General features: G+C 40.5%; 1 protein-coding gene across 2 annotated transcripts in view; it reads left to right on the top strand.

Moving 5' to 3' along the window:
* The window catches only part of HEXB (hexosaminidase subunit beta), a 46,611-nt gene extending 26,250 nt beyond the window's left edge, over nucleotides 1-20,361 (top strand). For both annotated transcript variants that reach the window (XM_040341437.1, XM_040341436.1), the window contains 7 exons: nucleotides 3,494-3,674; nucleotides 5,583-5,669; nucleotides 8,372-8,444; nucleotides 12,936-13,110; nucleotides 16,208-16,298; nucleotides 18,476-18,580; nucleotides 20,095-20,361. In XM_040341437.1, the coding sequence (XP_040197371.1) occupies nucleotides 3,494-3,674; nucleotides 5,583-5,669; nucleotides 8,372-8,444; nucleotides 12,936-13,110; nucleotides 16,208-16,298; nucleotides 18,476-18,580; nucleotides 20,095-20,155 (773 nt within the window). In that variant the 3' untranslated portion in view covers nucleotides 20,156-20,361. The remainder of the gene's footprint in view (nucleotides 1-3,493; nucleotides 3,675-5,582; nucleotides 5,670-8,371; nucleotides 8,445-12,935; nucleotides 13,111-16,207; nucleotides 16,299-18,475; nucleotides 18,581-20,094) is intronic.
* The last annotated feature ends 1,155 nt before the right edge of the window (nucleotides 20,362-21,516 follow it).

Below are 21,516 nucleotides of genomic sequence, written 5' to 3'. Positions count from 1 at the left end.
CTCTAAGGCCCCTTTCAGACTGGGGCGGGAGCTGCGGTGGCGGTATAACCCCGCTAAAAATAGCGGCGCTATACCGCCGGAATTGCCGCGGGTATCAGCCGCTAGCGGTGCGGTATTAACCCCCGCTAGCGGCCGATAAAGAGTTAATACCGCCCGCAATGCACCTCTATAGAGGCGCATTGCGGGCGGTATTGCCGCGGTTTCCTATTGTTTTCAATGGGAAGGAGCGGTATACATGCCGCTCCTCTCACCGCTCCAAAGATGCTGCTGACAGGAGATTTTTTTGTCTCCCGCCAGCGCATCGCCTCAGTGTGAAAGCCCTCGGGCTTTCACATTGAGTCTGCAGTGAAGGAGTTTTTCAGGCGCGATAGCGGCGCTATTTTTAGCGCTGTACCGCCTGAAAAACTCCTCAATGTGAAAGGGGCCTTAGAATCTTTCCTCCTGTTATCAGCGTCTCTCAGTGGAGCGGATGGATGATCATGGGCAGGGTTTAATCATGGAAAAATAAGCATAGGAAAGGAACATAGTGTGATATTGCCTTTTTATTGAACAAAGCCCCACACAACATGTAATGCTTACAATGTAATAGATAGAAACAGGCACATCAGATGTAAGGACTTTTAGCTCACGTAGCTATGTTGCTTGTCAGCTCAGCTCCAGCTGGTATATTTTTTACATTTTATATATATATATATACAGGGAGTGCAGAATTATTAGGCAAATGAGTATTTTGACCACATCATCCTCTTTATGCATGTTGTCTTACTCCAAGCTGTATAGGCTCGAAAGCCTACTACCAATTAAGCATATTAGGTGATGTGCATCTCTGTAATGAGAAGGGGTGTGGTCTAATGACATCAACACCCTATATCAGGTGTGCATAATTATTAGTCAACTTCCTTTCCTTTGGCAAAATGGGTCAAAAGAAGGACTTGACAGGCTCAGAAAAGTCAAAAATAGTGAGATATCTTGCAGAGGGATGCAGCACTCTTAAAATTGCAAAGCTTCTGAAGTGTGATCATCGAACAATCAAGCGTTTCATTCAAAATAGTCAACAGGGTCGCAAGAAGCGTGTGGAAAAACCAAGGCGCAAAATAACTGCCCATGAACTGAGAAAAGTCAAGCGTGCAGCTGCCAAGATGCCACTTGCCACCAGTTTGGCCATATTTCAGAGCTGCAACATCACTGGAGTGCCCAAAAGCACAAGGTGTGCAATACTCAGAGACATGGCCAAGGTAAGAAAGGCTGAAAGACGACCACCACTGAACAAGACACACAAGCTGAAACGTCAAGACTGGGCCAAGAAATATCTCAAGACTGATTTTTCTAAGGTTTTATGGACTGATGAAATGAGAGTGAGTCTTGATGGGCCCGTGGCTGGATTGGTAAAGGGCAGAGAGCTCCAGTCCGACTCAGACGCCAGCAAGGTGGAGGTGGAGTACTGGTTTGGGCTGGTATCATCAAAGATGAGCTTGTGGGGCCTTTTCCGGTTGAGGATGGAGTCAAGCTCAACTCCCAGTCCTACTGCCAGTTTCTGGAAGACACCTTCTTCAAGCAGTGGTACAGGAAGAAGTCTGCATCCTTCAAGAAAAACATGATTTTCATGCAGGACAATGCTCCATCACACGCGTCCAAGTACTCCACAGTGTGGCTGGCAAGAAAGGGTATAAAAGAAGAAAAACTAATGACATGGCCTCCTTGTTCACCTGATCTGAACCCCATTGAGAACCTGTGGTCCATCATCAAATGTGAGATTTACAAGGAGGGAAAACAGTACACCTCTCTGAACAGTGTCTGGGAGGCTGTGGTTGCTGCTGCACGCAATGTTGATGGTGAACAGATCAAAACACTGACAGAATCCATGGATGTCAGGCTTTTGAGTGTCCTTGCAAAGAAAGGTTGCTATATTGGCCACTGATTTGTTTTTGTTTTGTTTTTGAATGTCAGAAATGTATATTTGTGAATGTTGAGATGTTATATTGGTTTCGCTGGTAAAAATAAATAATTGAAATGGGTATATATTTTTTTTTTGTTAAGTTGCCTAATAATTATGCACAGTAGTAGTCACCTGCACACACAGATATCCCCCTAAAATAGCTAAAACTAAAAACAAACTAAAAACTACTTCCAAAAATATTCAGCTTTGATAGTAATGAGTTTTTTGGGTTCATTGAGAACATGGTTGTTGTTCAATAATAAAATGAATCCTCAAAAATACAACTTGCCTAATAATTCTGCACTCCCTGTATGTATATATATGTATGTATATGTGTGTATATATATATATATATATATATATATATATATATATATATATATATATATATATATATATATATATATATTATTTTTAATAAAACCCCAAGTTCACCTTTTTTACTAAAGCTGCAGCTCTGCTTACATCTGTGAATGAATTAACTACAAGACCCATCTTCCACCATGGCTTGTAGTTCTTATTGAACTGTGAGGGTGCTGGCTAACACACTTGTAGTTCATTGATTCCTCCTTCTCTTCAGTAACCGTCTGCCCGTAAGAAGAGGTAAAGGCAGACGGCTGTACTGAGTCTGCAGAAGCCTGACTCTGCACCTGCAATCTGCTGATCACGGGTGCAATGCTTTGAAAAAGAAAATAAATGCACATTTTCTTTTACCAGCAAAAAAATGCACATTTTAAATTGAACATCTCCTTTTATTCATTGTTATAATTTTCCTATGCTTTTGCAGTGTCTTTAAACTGATCTTGGTATATAAAAGCTGTAGCAAATAGAATTTAAGGTGCCATTGATGACAGCCAATCAGACTTCAACTTTGTTGTACTTAAAGCGGGGGTTCACCCTATTAATAAAAAACATTTTTTTTTCCTCTAGCATAAAATGAGGCATAGTAGCGCGAGCTACAGTATGCCTGTCTTTTATTTTTTTTTATCCCCGTACTCACAGTGCAATCGTAGAGACAAGATTAAGAATCCCATCGGGGAATGGGCGTTTCTATGGAGAGAGAAGGTGATTGACGGCCGGCTCTGGCACGTCACGCTTCTTCGGAAATAGCCGAAATAGGACTTGGCGCTTCACGGTGCCTGCGCATAGTCTGTGCGCAGGCGCCGTATAGCGCCGTGAAGAGCCGAGACCTGTTCCTGCTGTCTTCGGGGAGCGTGACGTGCCAGAGCCGGCCATCAATCACCTTCCCTCTCCATAGGAACGCCCATTCCCCGCGGGGAGTCGTAATCTTGTGTCTACGATTACACAGTGAGTACGGGGATAAAAAAATAAAGACAGGCATACTGTAGCTCGCGCTACTATGCCTCATTTTATGCTAAAAAGTTGTTATGGAGGGTGAACCACCGCTTTAAATTATCCTCCAACCTTGTATGCTGTGTCCATACGCTCTAAAAGGGATCCTATGGAAGAACGCCAAGATGTTTAACAAATAAGATTTGTATGTTAGTCAAGTAATTTTTGTCTTTGTAAAGTAAATATGTTCTTTCTCTACCTTAGGCCAAAAAGATCTTTTGACTCCCTGTTACAAAGATGGAGAGCCAAGTGGAGGTTTTGGACCCGTGAACCCGATTGTTAATGGCACTTATACGTTTATTTATAAATTATTTGAAGAAGTTGGCAAATTGTTTCCTGACAAATATATCCATTTAGGAGGGGATGAGGTGGACTTTTCTTGTTGGTAAGTTCACTGCATTGTGTGATGTATTTCATAAATAGCAGGTAAATAATTTATAGTAAATAGTGTAGTAGACAGCAGTCAGTTTGTAATCTCTCATGTCAAGTGAAAGCTGTGCCATTGGCTCCCGCTGCTGTCAATGAAATCTAGTGACATGGGGAGGCGGGCTAGATTATGCCGTCTGTTAATGGGTGTGCCCGCACGAGTGCCCCCTTGGAAAGCGGGTCTCCGAGGGGGCAGTCTATACGGTAAGGAGCCAGGAAGCACCGCTAGGGGAAACCAGAAGAGGTGGATTGGGGCAACTCTGTGCAAAACCCATGTACAGAGGAGGTAAGTTTAAAAAATAAAAAAACAAACCTTTACAACCCATTTTAAGTAACCTCTTTCATGACCTTGTATACACTCCTGGTATTTTTTTTTTTTCATGCAATGGATAAACTAAAGAATGTACTTAACTAGTTACCTAGAGTTGTTCTCTAATGGACCATATTGCTGGATGAGGATCATTGGCAATACCTAGTGGCTAGACATGGGAACATATTCAGTGGAAAGTACCACGCTGCAGTGTACATCACCTTATTTTCCAGTCTCTTCCTCTTATAGTGGAGTTCCACCCATAAATGAAACTTCTACTTTTTTTAACCCCCCCCCTCCGGTGTCACATTTGGCACCTTTTCAGGGGGGAGCAGATACCTGTCTAATATAGCCGATCCACGAGCGGTAGATCGGCTTCGGCTGCCGACATCACGGGTGCCCTAGACAGGTAAGTGTCCATTTATTAAAAGTCAACAGCTGCTGTATTTGTAGCTGCTGGTTTTTAATCCTTCCTTTTTTTTTTTTTTTTTTTTTTTTTTTTTTTTTTTTTGGAAACTCCGCTTTTAAACAGGGATATAGATAGCAAGGCAGTCTAGTGTGGGAGATAAATGTGTATGAGGTTCGCTGGTAGGTAATGTCGGATATAGGATAAATGAGCCCCCCCCTCATGCCGGCAACGGCACTACACTCCCAAACGGTGCAATGCCGCACCGATTTCCATAAGCAGTTCCCGTGCTACCTTTGGCAAATTTGCGGGTGATTTCAATGGACATTTGTGCCAGAAGCCGCACAGATGTCTTTCAAATTACACCAGATCTCGCACTAAAATGTGCACCTGCATTCAGTGTGAAAATACCCCAAGACGCCTTTCACACGGCGTCTAAACAGTTCCTTCTCCCACCCCAATGTGAAAACCCGAGTGCTTTCACACTGGGGCGCTATGCTGGCAGGACGTTAAAAGTCCTGCAAGCAGCATCTTTGGGGCGGAGTATACACCACTCCTCCACCACCGCTGCCAAAGCGCTTCGGTAGCAGCGCTACACAAGCGCATTTAACCCTTTGGCCCCTAGTGGGGGTTAAAAGCACCCTGCTGGCGGCCACATAGTGCCGCTAAAACTAGTGGCACTTTACCGCTAACACTGTCTGCAGCTTGGTGTAAAAATGCCCTAAAATCTAGAAGCCGATTGGTTACCATGCACAGCTGCACCAGATTCTGTGTACACCAGTTTAAGTAAATCGACCCCTTAGGGACTGTTTTTATTTGTTGTGTGTTTTTTTTTTTTTTTTTTTTTTTTAACTTGTGGTGGTTTGAGGATGGTGGATCTTGACGAGAGCACAGCCAAACCCTGCACCCCTTGAAATTTCTCTGCAGCCTATCTACAAATCGAACAGCCTGATCTATGCAACATCTCAGCCTGTGATTGGGTAATGAAGGAACACCAGGACACTGATCAGATCATCACTCCTGTTCTTTTCCCTTCCTTGATAACTCTCTCCATGTCAGGACAGCGCTATGCAATGCATTGGAACCCAAAGCTGCATGTAAAAATGTTATGGCTTTATTACAAACCAATAACTGTCTGCTTAATCCTTTAGGAAATCCAATCCTGATATTACAAAGTTTATGGCGGAGCATGGCTTTGGTACAGACTACTGCAAACTGGAATCATACTATGTTCAACAGTAAGTGTTGTCTCAGCCAGCATTGCTAACATAGCATGATGCTTTCTTTTAGTGTGGTGCGGAATGCCATTCCTAATCCAAAAGCTCTCCTAACTTGAAATTTGAACTTCAACCACTTATTTGTTTTTTGCTGGAAAATTACTTGTAACCCCCAAACTAATATATATGTACATACAGTGCCTAGAAAAAGTATTCATACCCATTTAAATTTTCCACATTTTGTCATGTTACAACAAAAATTGTAAATGTATTTTATAGGGATTTCATGTGATAGACCAACAAAGTGGCGCATAATTGTGAAGTGGAAGGAAAATGATAAATGATTTTAAATTGTGTGTGTTTTTTTTTTTTTTTTATACGAATATGTGAAATGTGTGGCGTGCATTTATAGTCGGCCCCCCGAGTCAATACTTTGTAGAACCACCTTTTACTTCAATTACAGCTGCAAGTCTTTTGTGCCAGCTTTGCACATCTAGAATGACATTTTTGCCCATTCTTTGTAAAATAGCTCAAGCTCTGTCAGACTGGATGGAGAGCGTCTGTGAACAGTAATTTTCAAGTCTTACCACAGATTCTCTATTGGATTTAGGTCTGGACTTTCTGGACTTTGACTGGGCCATTCTAACACATGAATTTGCTTTGATCTAAACCATTCCATTGTAGCTCTGGCTGTATGTTTAGGGTCGTTGTCCTGCTGGAAGGTGAACCTCCACCCCAGTCTCAAGCCTTTTGCAGACTCAACAGTTTTTTTTTTTTTTTTTTTCAAAGATTGCCCTGTATTTGGCTCCATCCATCTTCCCATCAACTCTGACCAGCTTCCCTGTCCCTGCTGAAGAAAAGCACCCCCACAACATGATGCTGCCACCACCATGTTTCACGGTGGGGATGGTGTGTTCAGGGTAATGTGCAGTGTTTTCCACCACACATAGCGTTTTGCTTTTAGGCCAAAAAGTTCAATTTGGGTCTCATCTGACCAGAGCACCTCCTTTCACATGTTTGCTGTGTCCTTCACATGGCTTTTCGCCAACTGGGCTTCTTTTTTTACCTTTCAACAATGGCTTTCTTCTTGCTACTCTTCCATAAGGACCAGATTTGTGGAGGGCACAACTAATAGCTGTCCTGTGGACAGATTCTCCCACCTGACCTGTGGATCTCTGCAGCTCCTCCAGAGTTACCATGGGCCTCTTGTCTGCTTCTCTGATTAATGCTCTTCTTGCCCTGTCTGTCAGTTTGGGTGGATGGCCATGTCTTGGTAGCTTTGCAGTTGTGCCATATTCAATCCATTATTCAAAAATGGAAATAACAGTGCTTCGTGAGATATTCAAAGCTTTTTTTAAAACTTAACCCTGTGTTAAACTTCTCCACAACTTTATCGCTGACCTGGTGTGTTCCTTGGCCTTCATGATGCTGTTGGTTCACTAAGGATCTCTAACAAACCTCCTGAGGGCTTCTTAGAACAGCTGTATTTATTATGAGATTAAATAACACGCACAGGTGGACTCTACTTACTACCGTAATAAGGTGACTTCTGTAGGCAGTTGGTTTCACTAGATTTTTCCGTTGGGGGGTATCGGAGTAAAGGAGGCTGAATACAAATGCATGCCACACTTTTCTTTCTTTGTAAAAAGAAAAATGTAAACGTTTTATAAATTTATTTCCACTTCAATTATTTGCCACTTTGTGTTGGTCTTTCACATAAAATCCCAATACAATTTAGTTTTTTGGTTGTAACATGACAAAATATGGAAAATTTCAAGTACACCCCTCACATTTTTGTAAATATTTTATTCTATCTTTTCATGTGACAACACTGAAGAAATGACACTTTGCTACAATGTAAAGTAGTGAGTGTACAGCTTGTATAACAGTGTAAATTTGCTGTCCCCTCAAAATAACTCAAACCACTGCCGTTAACCCCTTCCCATCCAAGCAAATTCTGGCACTTCTAATAATCATCCTTTTTCTCTTTTTTTTTTTTTTTTTTTTTTTACAACAACTGCAAACCTAGGACGATGATTTTTCAATTGTTTTTAATTTACTGAAGAAGGCATGGCGCTTGTTTATGTGCCTGTGTGCATAGGTTCATTACAATTGATGGGCTATATTTTAGCTCGGTAAAAAAAAAAAAAAAAAAGCTGTACTGAGCTTTTTCCAGCAACAGCGTGCAAGAGGCAAGTCATGCCGTTGTGAGAAATTAGGACTTGGAAACGGCCAGGGTTTGTGGCTTGAGTTTTTGGGAAAGAGATATAATAAATGTATCTTCAATATTTTGGACGTTGGTGGTACTACATCCACAGGGAGTATACCAAGGAGGGCAATTATAGGGTCCGATGGCTAATTGCAGGGAAAAACGCACACATGTGAACACTAACAGAGGCTGTCAATCTGCTGGAGGTCCCTCCCATGTCACCTTTTTTATCCCTGTGTCAGGAAAACTTGTCAGAAGTGACTCATGCTGATAGAGGAATGAGGCAGCAGACAAATTACATTTAGTGCTTTGTATTGAGACAAGTACACAATATAGAGGGATATGCTTTGTTCATATTTTATGTCTGAAGTTTTCAGCCATTTTAAGGCTTTTGTGGTAATGCAGCACCTTGTGTAGGCATGTCAGATATTTATATGAAGGTCCTGAGCTGTCCTTTTCAGTAGTGTTTTTTTCATGTTCATGCTCCGTTTACTTCTCCCTCTTTCTTCCCCAGAATTCTCGGTATAATGTCCAAATTGGGGAAGGGTTACATGGTTTGGCAGGAAATATTTGATAACCATGACCAGGTATGTTTTTATTTTCTTATGTGCCACACAGCAGACCTTTCCTATTCTGTTCAATGCCTTGTATCTGTTAAAGGTTTTTTCATGTCCACTTTTGTTTCTCAATTTCCACTTTTTATATCGCTGGATTTCCTGAAGCAGGACGCAGCCATGCCTCAATGCCATTTGAACTTTGTTGCTTTCCCTGATATACCACTATCCAATGGACCTTTTTAGGCTACTTTCACACTGGCAGCGCCAGCCGTTTGTGTTAAAGCTCGCTTTTCAGCAGCTAGCAGCGCAGTTTCTACTAAAAATAAATGGTAAAAACTCCAGTTTTGCGGTACTTTCAAACCACTTTTCAGGTGCTTTAAAAGTGTTTTTGGAGCGCTAAATACAGCGATCCCAACCTGCCCAAAGATGCTGCTTGCAGGACTTTTTGGAACGTCATGCAAGCGCACCACCCCAGTGTGAAAAGACACACTATAATGAATGGGAGGAGGATTTAGCGGAGCCTATTTCTAACGCTAAAGCACCTGAAAACTGCCCCGGTGTGAAAAGGGTCTTAGACCAACTCATCGGTAAGTGGAATGATGGGTTGAAATCCGCTACATACACTATACAGCAGTGGGACTGGGACTGCTTATCCCTCTCCCACTCCTGGTAACAAAAAAGGCGGGCTGAGCACTGCTAAGCTATTCATAGGAAGCTTTGTATTTTCTGAATGAGTACGAGACTTCCTCTGATTGGCTGAGGTGGAAATTGTGGCCTCTTTCATCCACCTCAGCCAATCTCCACCTCGGCCAATAGGAGGAAGCCTTCTATTCATTCAGAAAATACAAAGCTTCCTATGAATAGCACTTGGTCTGACTTGCTTTTGTTCTGGAAGCCAGACGAAGTCCCAGTGCTGCTGCTAGAACACAGAACAGTTACTGCATGTAGTTGATGCTGCATACGTTTTTGGACCAGTTCAGTCCAAACTATTTTAAAATGAAAGAGCTGGAGTCAAGCGTTAAGTCCTATTAATGGTCAGATTTATAAATAAAAGCCTTACTACTTTCTCTGCCTCTTCTTTCCACCTACCTTTTTTACAGTGTCTCATCGGTCAATAGTGTGCAGTTATTCTTGAATGCTGCGCCACTAAATGGTTTTGTGGCCTGGAGGCGTGATCAAGGTTAAAAATCCTACAAAAATAGTGCTGTATCAGCAGGGACCCTCTATTTGTTTAATGAAGATATGCTTAAAGTGGAAAATTCTTAAGCCTTGTACACACACTTGGTTTTCTCGGCAAGAACCAGCAAGAAAACTGCTGGCAGAGCTTTCTTGCCGAGTATACCCAGCGTGTGTACGAGGCTTTCAGGATTCTCGACAAGAAAACTGCCCAGAATCTAGACGAGAAGAATAGAGAACATGTTCTCTATTTTCTCGTTGTGAGATTTTTGGCAGTTTTCCTGCCGAGAAACCCGAGAGTGTGTATACTTACCTGGTCTCCGTGGAAACCCCTGCATGCTCGAAATGACTTGGACGCATGTGCGGTAGCTTCCTAGGCATAGGTAGGGTGCAGCAAGATGGCGGCAACGGCTTTGAATGTGACAAGCGCATGCTCGTCATACGCGATGGCGTCACCGCGTTCTTCTGACATGGTCACATGGCAACCTATGAATAAGTCAAGTGGCTATTGACGATACGCGTGGGGGAGAAGCCGAGTGACGCGATCGGCGGTCGAATCCATCCTTCTGAGGAGATCGTAGCACTGAGCGGCGTTCAATGACTGATTGCAGTTGAGCCTTTTTACCATCGAGGTTCCGTGAGTGCAATCATTGTATTGCAGGGTTCATTTCCCATTTTATTACGTTATTTGCACCATATATCTTTCTTTTCTCCTTATGAGCGGCTGATATCCTGTGTTAATCGGGGAGTCCAGAAGGGAAAGGTTTGCTATAATGACAGCTGCACACCAGAGGACTGTGGATCTCACACCTGTCTCCTATTAGCCTATATACTGAACTGTGTTTTTTCCATGAACTATTTTTGCTGGTTCTATTTGAATTTTTTCACATTATAGTTTTTGAGTGGTTTTTGTTTATCTTTTGCACATATACCTCCCTGATTTGAGGTGTAGGGGGTTCTTATTTATGTATATGGTGTGTGTGTGTGTGTGTGTGTGTATATATATATATATATATGCAATTTTTTACTTGATTATCAGCGCAACACAATATTTTCTTATTTATTCACTTTGGTTTTGTGCACCTCACGTGTCTGCAGCTTATCTTTAGTATTTTATATGGTTTTAGTAATAGCGCTGTAGTACCTTTTTACATATTCTTGCCTTTCAAGAGAACCGCGGTTCTTTTTGAAAGGTCTGTGTGTACACTCGGGCGGCAAGAGATTCTTGCCAAGAATCTCGTCTGGAAAAACGTTTTTTTTCCTGACAAGATTCTTGCCCGAGTGTACGAGGCCTGAGTCTTAACAGGTCTGTAATCAAAATAAAGCCACATGTGGCCCTGTATTGCTTTATTGCCACACGATAACTGAGGGAGTTATACATTGCATGCTTCTGAATATCTATTGATACAGATGTGACATCTGTAATAGTTTTGGTCGCTTCTCTTTATTTCTGTGAAACCATCCAGTTCTTTTCTTCTAAGCATTTTAGGCTTTAACGGTTTTTAAAGCGCAGTTCCACCCAAAAATGGAACTTCCGCTTTAAGTGACTGATTCCCTGACATGCCACATTTGGCATGTAATTTTGTTTGGGGGGGGGGGGGCACCCTTTTTTTAGAGGCATCCATCTCCCAGGGCTTCGCAGCGCCAGAAGGAAGTTCACCTCTCCCCCTCCCTGCAATCTTCTGGGACACGTCGCAGGTCCCAAAAGATTGCCCGGCCATTCCTAGCGCGGCTCCCACAGTAGTGGTGCCGGCGCTACAGCAAGGAGGGGAAGAGGCGCGGGGCTTTGTGCACCAACATCGCTGGATCGTGGGACATGTGAGTGTCCGATTTTTATTAAGAGTCAGCAGCTCTACTTTTTTTGTAGCTTTTTCAGATGATGCTCCCTTCTTAGTACAACACTGAGATTTGTTATATGCTGATAATGAAGGCAGACCCTCCAATTAAATTTGATGTAGACCCTCTCCTATACCCAGTGAAGTGAACAGCCTCAGATGATACACAGAGATGAAACAAATATCCCTACATAAGTTTTACTTGTTTATCTGCGGTTATTCCCATTCTACATTATTTAGAAAGCGCACATTCTGTTGCAAATTTTTCTTCTTCATTCAGCAGTAGGTGTGGAGTCTGGGCATACACTGTGTGAGCTGATTGGAGGAAAGGAACACACCCTCACTCCACATAGGCAAAGGGACAAAGAAAATTGCACAGCTGCAGTCTGAATAGACAAGCTCTCTGCTTATCTATCTCCAAGTTCCCTCCCTGACACAAATTTCCAGCTGCTTTTTTATCTTGTGTCATAGAGCTTGTCAGAAGTTATCATGCTGATAACCGAGGAATGGAGCAGCAGAAAGACAGGGCACTTAGAGCTTTGGGGAGAGATAAGTAAACACTACAGATATGCACCCAGGTCAGATTTCATGAATCCGGTTCACAACCACTTAAAGCAGTCTGTTTGTGTAAAGAAATGGCATGGCAATCATGCATTTCTTCAGAAGGCAAGATCCTTGCACTGTATATGTCATTTGAAGAGGATTGATTAGATTACACTTTAATGTGCATTTTATTAAAATTATGAGTTTAGCTCCAGGGTAATTTTTTTTTCCTTGACACATATATATTTTCTGAAAGCAGAGGCCCTGTAGAATAAAAAGGTGCTAGTTTGGGGGGGGGGGGGGTAATTTTTCACGTGATATTTCTTTATTAAATGCAAATTTTCCTGAAAAAATGAACTTTAGCACAAAAAAAACTACACCATATAATACCCATTTTTGGTTAAAATATAAAAGATGAGGTTGCATCAAGTAAATGGATACTTAACATTCCATGTCTTAAACTTTTGTGCGCCTATTCTATTGCCAAAACTATGGTGCCCAAAAATTGCCATAGGCGAGACACTTTTTAAAAGCGGTTACAGCTATATGGCGATATGTCACATGGCGATATGTCACATGGTGTGACCATGGTTTGCATACACGTGCACACCCTGGGGTTTGCATTTGCGCAGATGTGCGGGGCAACAGAGGTTTTGAAAACAAATTTCTTTCTTTTTCTTTCTTTCTTTCTTTCTTTCTTTCTTTCTTTCTTTCTTTCTTTCTTTCTTTCTTTCTTTCTTTCTTTCTTTCTTTCTTTCTTTCTTTCTTTCTTTCTTTCTTTCTTTCTTTCTTTCTTTCTCCTTTTTTAATTTGTGCCTAGGCCTGGAAACCAGGAAGTAACTGAAGAAATGTAAAGATAAAAACAAGCAAATATGATATGCTAGCAACATAAGGAATAAAAATAGTCAATGTTCATTGAGAGAGTGAAGTTCCACTTTAAAAACACTCATCTATTGCATCCTTACAGATTGATCCAGACACGATCGTGGAAGTATGGAAGGGTAATAAATATTCCGAAGAACTGTACAAAGTGACAGCTGCAGGGTTTTCTGCCATCCTCTCGGCTCCCTGGTACCTAGATTACATTAGTGTTGGCCAGGACTGGAGGAACTACTACCAAGTTGAACCACTAAACTTTAATGGTTAGTTGTGTTTTTACTATTCACATGTGAGAATAATAGCTGTGTGCTGACCTTGACCAGCTTCTTCTTTTACTTTAAAGCCCAACGAACCTTCAGTTTTAAATTGGCTAAATCAATGTCAGATGCAGCAAAAGGTGTTCAATGTCTTGGTTTGCTTTCTTTCTAAAGCAGTCTCAGCCCAAGTAGAAAAAGCCTGTCCCTTTCTAGTATGCTGCAGAGTGAGACTTTGGGGCTGTTCCGCTGCTTGATCGTTCTTACAGGCAGCGAGAGGGGTCTTATTGACCCCATAGCTTATTCCTATTACAAGGGATGTTTGCATTCCTTGTAATGGGAATAAAAGTGATCAAAATTTTTTGTTTTTAAAGTGTCAAAGTAAAAAGTTTAACATAGAATTGACAATGAAAATATTATTTTTTTAACCACTTGCCGCACGGCTATTTACGTCAACAGAATGGCACGGGCAGGCAGATTGGCGTACAGGTACGTCCATTTGAATCTGCCAACCAGCGGGCGTGGGCGTGCCTCGAGAACTATGTTCCTGGGAGTCCCGCGATTGCAGTCAGCAAGAGCAGGACAGGAATGCCTTTGTAAAGTGCCCGCTGGGTGGTAGATTCAAATGGACATATTCTGCCTAGTGACACTGATGATCATTCCCCGTGATCGGTCATCAATGACATGTCACGTATAGCCACGCCCCCTAACAGTAAGAATCGCTTCCTAGGGAACACTTGACCCCTGCAATACCGGTGTCATTTTTACAGTAATCGGTGCATTTTTTATAGCACTGATCGCTGTAAAAATGTCAATGGTCCCAAAATGGTGTCTGATGTGTCCGCCATAATGTCAGTCACGATAAAAATCGATGATTGCCGCCATAACTATTAAAAAAATAAAATAAATTATTAATAAAACGGTCCCCTATTTTGTAGAAGCCATAACTTTTGCGCAAACCAATCAAACGCTTATTGATATATTTTCTCAAAAATATGTAGAAGAATACGTATCGGCTTAAACTGTGGAATTTTTTTTTTTTTTGGGGGGGGATATTTATTATAGCAAAAAAACTGTATATGTGTATGTGTATATATGTGTATATGTATATATATATGTGTGTGTGTGTGTGTGTGTGTGTGTGTGTGTGTATATATATATATATATATATATATATATATATATATATATATATATATATATATGTATATATGTATGTATGTATATGTGTGTGTGTGTGTGTATATATATATATGTATGTATGTATGTGTGTGTGTGTGTGTGTGTGTGTGTATATATATATATATATATATATATATATATATATATATATATATATATATATATATATATATATATATATATATATATATATATATATATATATATATATATATATATATATATATATATATATATATATATATATATATATATGTATATGTGTGTATATATATATATATATATATATGTATATATATATATATATATATATGTATATATATATATATATGTATATATATATATATGTATATATATATATATATATATATGTATATATATATATATGTATATATATATGTATATATATATGTATATATATATATTATGTATGTATATGTATATGTATATGTGTGTGTGTGTGTGTGTGTATGTATATATATATATATATATATATATATATATATATATATATATATATATATATATATATATATATATATATATATATATATATATATATATATATATATATAAAAATTTATTTACACACACACACTTTGTTTAGCGCAAAAAAATAAAAATCGCAAATGTGGTCAAATACCACCAAAAAGCTTTTATTTGTGGGGGAAAAAAGGATGTCAATTTTGTTTGGGAGCCACGTCGCACGGCCGCACATTTTTCAGTTAAAGCGGCGCAGTGCCTAATCGCAAAAAGTGGCCCGGTCTTTAACCACCAAAATGGTCCGGGGCTTAAGCGGTTAAAGTGCCTTTGGTCCCCGGTAGCTCGCATGCAGAAGCGAGCGCGTACGCAAGTCCCGTCCACATATGAAAACGGTGTTCAGACCACGAGCGTGTGCAATTTAGAAGGGTGACATGATGGATTTCTATTTCTGCGGCGTAACATCTTCCACGTTATGCAAAAAAATTGGGTTAACTAATGTGTGGGTTTTTTTTTTAAGCGTGAAACTGTTTAAAAAAAAAAAAGTGTTCGAGAAATTGCTGCGCAAATACCGTGTGAGATAAAAAGTTCCAATGACTGACATTGTATTCTCTAGGGTCTTTGCTAAAAAAAAAAAAACATACATAATGTTTGGGGGTTCTATGTAATTTTCGAGCAAAAAATGTAGGAGGAATGTAGGCATTGGCCCGGATGGGAGGTGGTTAGTGCTTATTGGCAGGCTGCATAATATGGCACCTTGCACATAGTTCTACTTTTTAAAGCATAACAAAAGGCAAAACGTTTATTTTCATTTTTTTTGGATAGAGTACAGAGGGCTTGGAACGCTTGTCAGTTTATATTTCTTTCTTTGCCCCCATTAAGGAGATACACTCTCTCTCTATTTGTCCCGTTTTACCATTATCATTGAAAGATGATAGGGACACCTAGTCCTGGTGACCTGGGGGTCCCCAAAGAAATCCTTTTAATTTGCAGGGATCTCATCCTGTTTGGCTATGGGACAGGAAGTGAAATCTCTACCGTGGATTATAACCCTCTCTTGCTCTATTTAAAATGAAAAAAGGCTTTGCCTATAGTTCTACTCCCACATGGTAAAACTGTCTATTTTAGCATTTAAAGATGATGTCTTTTCTGGCTGGGTAGTGTCTTGCATTTTTAAAAAAGGTGCTGACTGACGCATGCCAAGTTGAGCATATTTAAAATTGACGTGCAGCCACTGCATCCACCTTAATACATGGTCTATGGAAATGTCTCCTGGATGCAGTAGGTGTGCCGGCACCCATCTGAACAAGGCCCATGTTGAGAAAAAAAAAATTAAAAGTTTTTCTGGCTTTTGTTTTTTCTTCCAAAATGTGATTGATTAGCAGCAGTAAAATGCTGTTCTATTGCAGTTGACTTTAGACATACTTGTGCTTTGTTCTTTCAGGGACCGAACAGCAGAAGAAGCTTGTGATTGGCGGGGAAGCTTGTTTATGGGGTGAATTTGTGGACGCTACAAACCTCACACCACGACTGTGGTATGTTTGCCGGTTACATTATTTAGAATTCACGAATCTACACATATTTTGAAATGTCCGCCTCCTCGGCAGAATGGCACGGCTGGGCACAAGCACGTACCTGTACGTCCTCTTTAAGTGCCCAGTCGTGGGTCGCGGGCGCGCCCCCGTCCGAACCTCCGCGGCCGCGTGACCCGATCGCCGCTGGAGTCCGCGATCGGTCCCCGGAGCTGAAGAACGGGGAGAGCTGTGTGTAAACACAGCTTCCACATTCTTCACTGTGGTGCTGTCATTGATCGTCTGTTCCCTGATATAGGGAAAGACGATCAATGACGTCACACATCCAGCCCCCTCTGAGATCACACTTAACCCCTTCAGCGCCCCCTAGTGGTTAACTCCCAAACTGCAATTGTCATTTTCACGATAAACGATGCATTTTTTGGCTGTGAAAATGGCAATGGTCCCAAAAATTTGTCAAAATTGTCCGATGTATCCGTCATAATGCCGCAGTCAAATCGCTGATCGACGCCATTAGTAGTAAAAAAAAAAAAAATTATAAAAATGCAATAAAACTATCCCCTATTTTGTAAACGCTATAAATTTTGAGCAAACAATCGATAAACGCTTTTTTGCGTTTTTTTTTTTCCCCCAAAAATATGTACAAGAATACGTATCGTCCTAAACTGATAAAAAAAAAAGTATTTTTTGGGTGTATTTATTATAGCAAAAAGTAAAAAAATATTGATTTTTTTTTTCTTCAAAATTGTCGCTCTATTTTTGTTTATAGCGCAAAAAATAAAAACCGCAGAGGTAATCAAATGCCACCAAAAAAAAAGCTCTATTTGTAGGAAAAAAAGGACGCCAATTTTGTTTGGGAGCCACATCGCACGACCGCGCAATTGTCAGTTAAAGCGACGCAGTGCCGAATTGCAAAAACTGGCCAGGTCCTTTACCTGCGTAATGGTCCGGGTCTTAAGTGGTTAAAGGGGTTAGTAACCTTTTCAGATTATGAAAAGATGAACTGACTCACAACACAGTCACCCCCCCCCCCCCCCCGTCCCTGCAATCCCCAATGCATGTTCCTTACACGATCCCATCTTCTGCCACCCTCTCCAATGGCTAGAACAGTCTATCACTTAAAGCATCACTCAACAGCACCAAAGACAGCATGCTTATTGGCCACATGACCAGAACTGAGCAATGAAAATCCTAATCTGCTTTAGTGGGGGGGGGGGATTTTTTTTGTCTAAGAAGCTAAATGTATGCACTCCCAGCTTGCTGTTATCAGACGGGAAGTACAATCTTTCAGTTAAGAGTCTAAAAGAAAGAATTGGACTTGGAAAAACTTTAACATTAAGTCACTGGGACTAGATGGCTTGCACCCGAGGGTTCTTAAGGATCTCGGTCAAGTAATTACTTTTACTGAATGGGGAAAAGCCAATGTAGCACCAATATTTAAAAAAGGGCAGAGAATTAGACCAGTTAGCCTAACATCAATTGTATGCAAGCTCTTGGAGGAGATAAGGGACGAATATACAAGATTTTAGTAATGACAACAGTATCATTAGCAGTAATTGGCATGGATTCATGAAGAATTTTTTGTGCCAAACCAATCTATTAGCCTTCTATGAGGAGGTGAGCTGCCATCTAGATAGAGGAAGGCCTATAGACATGTATCTGGATTTTGCAAAAGTAAGGTCCGTTGGCATGGACCATAGGGTGAGTACTGTGATTGAAACCTGGCTACAAGGGCGAGTTCAGAGGGTGGTGATAAATGGAGAGTACTCAGAATGGTCAGGGTTGGATAGTGGGGTCCCCCATGGCTCTGTGCTGGGACCAGTCCTATTTAATCTATTCATAAAGGACCTGGAGGATGCACAGTGCAAACTCTGTATTTGCGGACAATTCCAAGCTAAGCAGGGCAAGAATTTCTCTGCAGAATGTGGAAACCTTGCAAGACGATCTGAACAAATTAATGGAGTGTCAAACTACATGGCAAATGAGGTATAATGTGGGAAAATTTTTATATAATGCATTTGGGTGGCAAATATATGAATTGAGATGTCGTGGTGCTGGATTTTTTTTTTTTTTTTCTTCTTGGACGTTTAAATCGTGTAGTTGGGAATGTTTCATTCTGCTATGTTGACCTGTTTGTCATACTATAGAAACAGAATGAAATTGCCTCTCTTCTCACACAGGCCTAGAGCAAGTGCGGTTGCAGAAAGACTTTGGAGCAGTGTAAAAGTGACCTCCGTGCAGGATGCTTATAACAGGCTGGTTGTACACAGATGTCGTATGGTCGGGTAAGTCCTCCAAGACAATGCATCGAGGGAAATTGTGCTTTCCTGATTTTAATGCTCTAAATAATTTGTTAAACAATCGTTCTATGTTTGTGACTCCACACATTCATGGTTTGAGACCCCTGGTTTATGTGCTTGAACGATGGTACCATAATAAATGGGGCTGACTGGGAAGCTCTGTGTTTCTTGCATCTCAGAGCTGCTGCTACATGTACTTTGCAGGAATGTACATTTGTAAGGCCCATTCACACTAAAGTGATCTGTTGCAGTCAGAGCTTTTTTTCTCAAACAATAGGTGCTGGAACTCAACCACGACCCCCCAAAACCCCTCCACCCACATACACCCTCTAAATCACATCAAATAGTGGGTGTGGTCAGTCAAATTTCACGAACAGTAGGAGGCTCTTAAAGGGGCATTAAATACCAGGATTACATTACATACAGAGTTCAGGAGGGTTACACAGAGAGTGCAGAGCTGCCACTTGTAAACACATAAACCGGACTTCTGTGTTTACAAGTGATTGTGGTGAGCAGGTCCCCCTCCCCAAGGGTCTGAGCCAGAGGTGGTGGAACTGAGTTCCCCCCTGAAAAAAAGCCCTGGTTTCAGTGCATTAATGCATACACATGTTAAGGCTATCCATGTATTATGAATGGGCTGACAACGCTACACCAGAGCAGATAAAAAAAAAAAAATACGAATTTTTCAAAACTCGGCTCTCCACATACTTTAACATATTTTGTATTTTAGCACACATTGGCACAACACACAAGTGTGAATGAGCCCTTGGAGAACACACATTTTGAAGATACAGCTGCCTAGAAATCTTTTGATCTGTAATGAAGCACTCTTAAAGCATGTATGACACTAGAAGTCATGTCTAACTTGGGGAAAATCCCTCTGACTTTGTAATTGCAGGTGTTTTTTAGTTGTTTGCATGCATTATTAGTCTTGCCTCCCTTGCCCAGAAAAGGGTCATTGGAATATAATTGCTGAGAAGCTGGAATTGTAGACTTCTATTATACATATTCTGTTGTAACATGGGGGCTGTATCACATGCTTCCTTATCTGATAGTCTCCCCATACAGAAAAATGTAAACGTGCCTTACACATGAACAAGATAGATGGCATTCAGACTGGCAGGGATGCATATGAAAGGTATTATGACTTGCTATTGACTCAACATGCACAGGCTGAACATTCTTTCAGCCTGTCTGAGGTGCTCTAACAGTCCAGGAGTGCAGATTCAGAATCTTACATAATCCTGTTGGTTTCCTTTTTAAGATTTGGGTTGCGGATGTGAATACTTGGCACATTTTGTGCTCAGGTCATGGGGCATGCATGTCTCTCTTGTAAGCTCTTGGGCATATTCAATAAAGAAAACAATGGCAATATTGTCCTGTACATGGCAACCAAGCAGAAATAGATTTTCTGGCATCTGAAATACTGCATTAGCACAGACTGTTCATTTATAGATATAAAAAATATGAACATTATCAGATTTTTCTTCATTTTCCAGGCGTGGAATATCAGCAGAGCCGCTCTATGTTGGGTTCTGTGAAAATGAAATGGACTACTAGAACATTTTTACCAGCGTGATCATGGCTGAAGAATCAGGACAGCTGGGCCACAATGCACTATACGGGTCAAAGTGATTTTTTTTTTTTTATCCTGGAAAGATTGAAAACTGATTTAGGACTACTTTTTTTTTTTTAATATTAAGTCGATTGTTTGATTTACATTTTATTGAAATAATAAAATCTTTACAATAGCCTGTGTTTTTTTTTTTTTTTTTTTTTGTTTTTTTAGCTTAAAAAAAAAAAAAAAAAAAGGTGGCGGACTGTTATTTGCTGTGACATTGGGCTCCATTATCTAAAGCAGTTTGCATACAGTATTTGACTGATCGTTTTTCTTTTGTATTAATACATATGCTGCATGGACCTCTTTATTGGGCAATAAATATGGCATATTTTGGGAAAATACCGCATGCAGTATTTTGGAAGCGTTTTTTAGTGAATAGCAAAAAAATGCTATGTGCTATTTTTTACTTTTTTTTTTTTTTTTTTTTTTAAAGTGGTAGATATTGCTTAGATAATTGAGCCCCATTGGCTGAGAGCGCTTTTAGGGTGCCGATCGGCAGACCTTTTCCGGTCATGCCCCTTCGACGGAAGCTGGCCACTTCTGTCGGACCGGCTGCTATACACACATGCTGAATGTCAGCCTGTTTTCTATTGAACCTGCCGATGCCACCCAATATTCAGCCCATGTGTATGCCCCCGGTTTTTCATCTTAATGCATTCTATGCATTTAAAAAAATATATGGAGATTTTTTTTTTTTCCCCCCCCAATCGTACTTGGCTAGGTGAATGCAGCATTGGTCCAATGTGGTGTTCTCCCCACATGCTGGGTGCGATCTAGCACCAATAGAACATTCAAAATTTGTAAACTGTAATGCTGTATATGTTATATACTGTATGTAATTACTTGTAGAAGTTACTCCATCCAGCACATGGAGAGGACAACGAGGAGGCTAAGGTATCATTTACATGATCATCTTTAGAACATCGAAAAAGATCTTTCCATCACTTTTTACACTTACATGACCCAGAAAGATTGGACCACCAAAAGGGTATGTTTTTGGGCTGGGGTATATAATTTTCTCTGCTTTTTATGCCTATTTTTTGCTGGCAGGACTGTCTTCCATAGTTGGGTGTTTTTAATGCTACTGTATTTCCCAAAAGTAAGTACACCCCTTGCATTTTTGTAAATATTTTATTATATTTTTCTAGGGCTGTGCAAATTAACTTTTAATTTAATCGATTAATCTTTAATTCTTTTGATCGATCAAAATCTTTTTGATCGATTACAATTCTTTTGATTGGTACTCGCCTCTCCGCCGGCTTCCGGGCCTTCAGGGAGTTCCATCTGAGATCCAGTAACG

This window comes from Rana temporaria, chromosome 1 (genome assembly GCF_905171775.1).
Source record: "Rana temporaria chromosome 1, aRanTem1.1, whole genome shotgun sequence".
NCBI classification, from domain to species: domain Eukaryota; kingdom Metazoa; phylum Chordata; class Amphibia; order Anura; family Ranidae; genus Rana; species Rana temporaria.
This window is presented reverse-complemented; position numbering and strand designations above follow the sequence as displayed.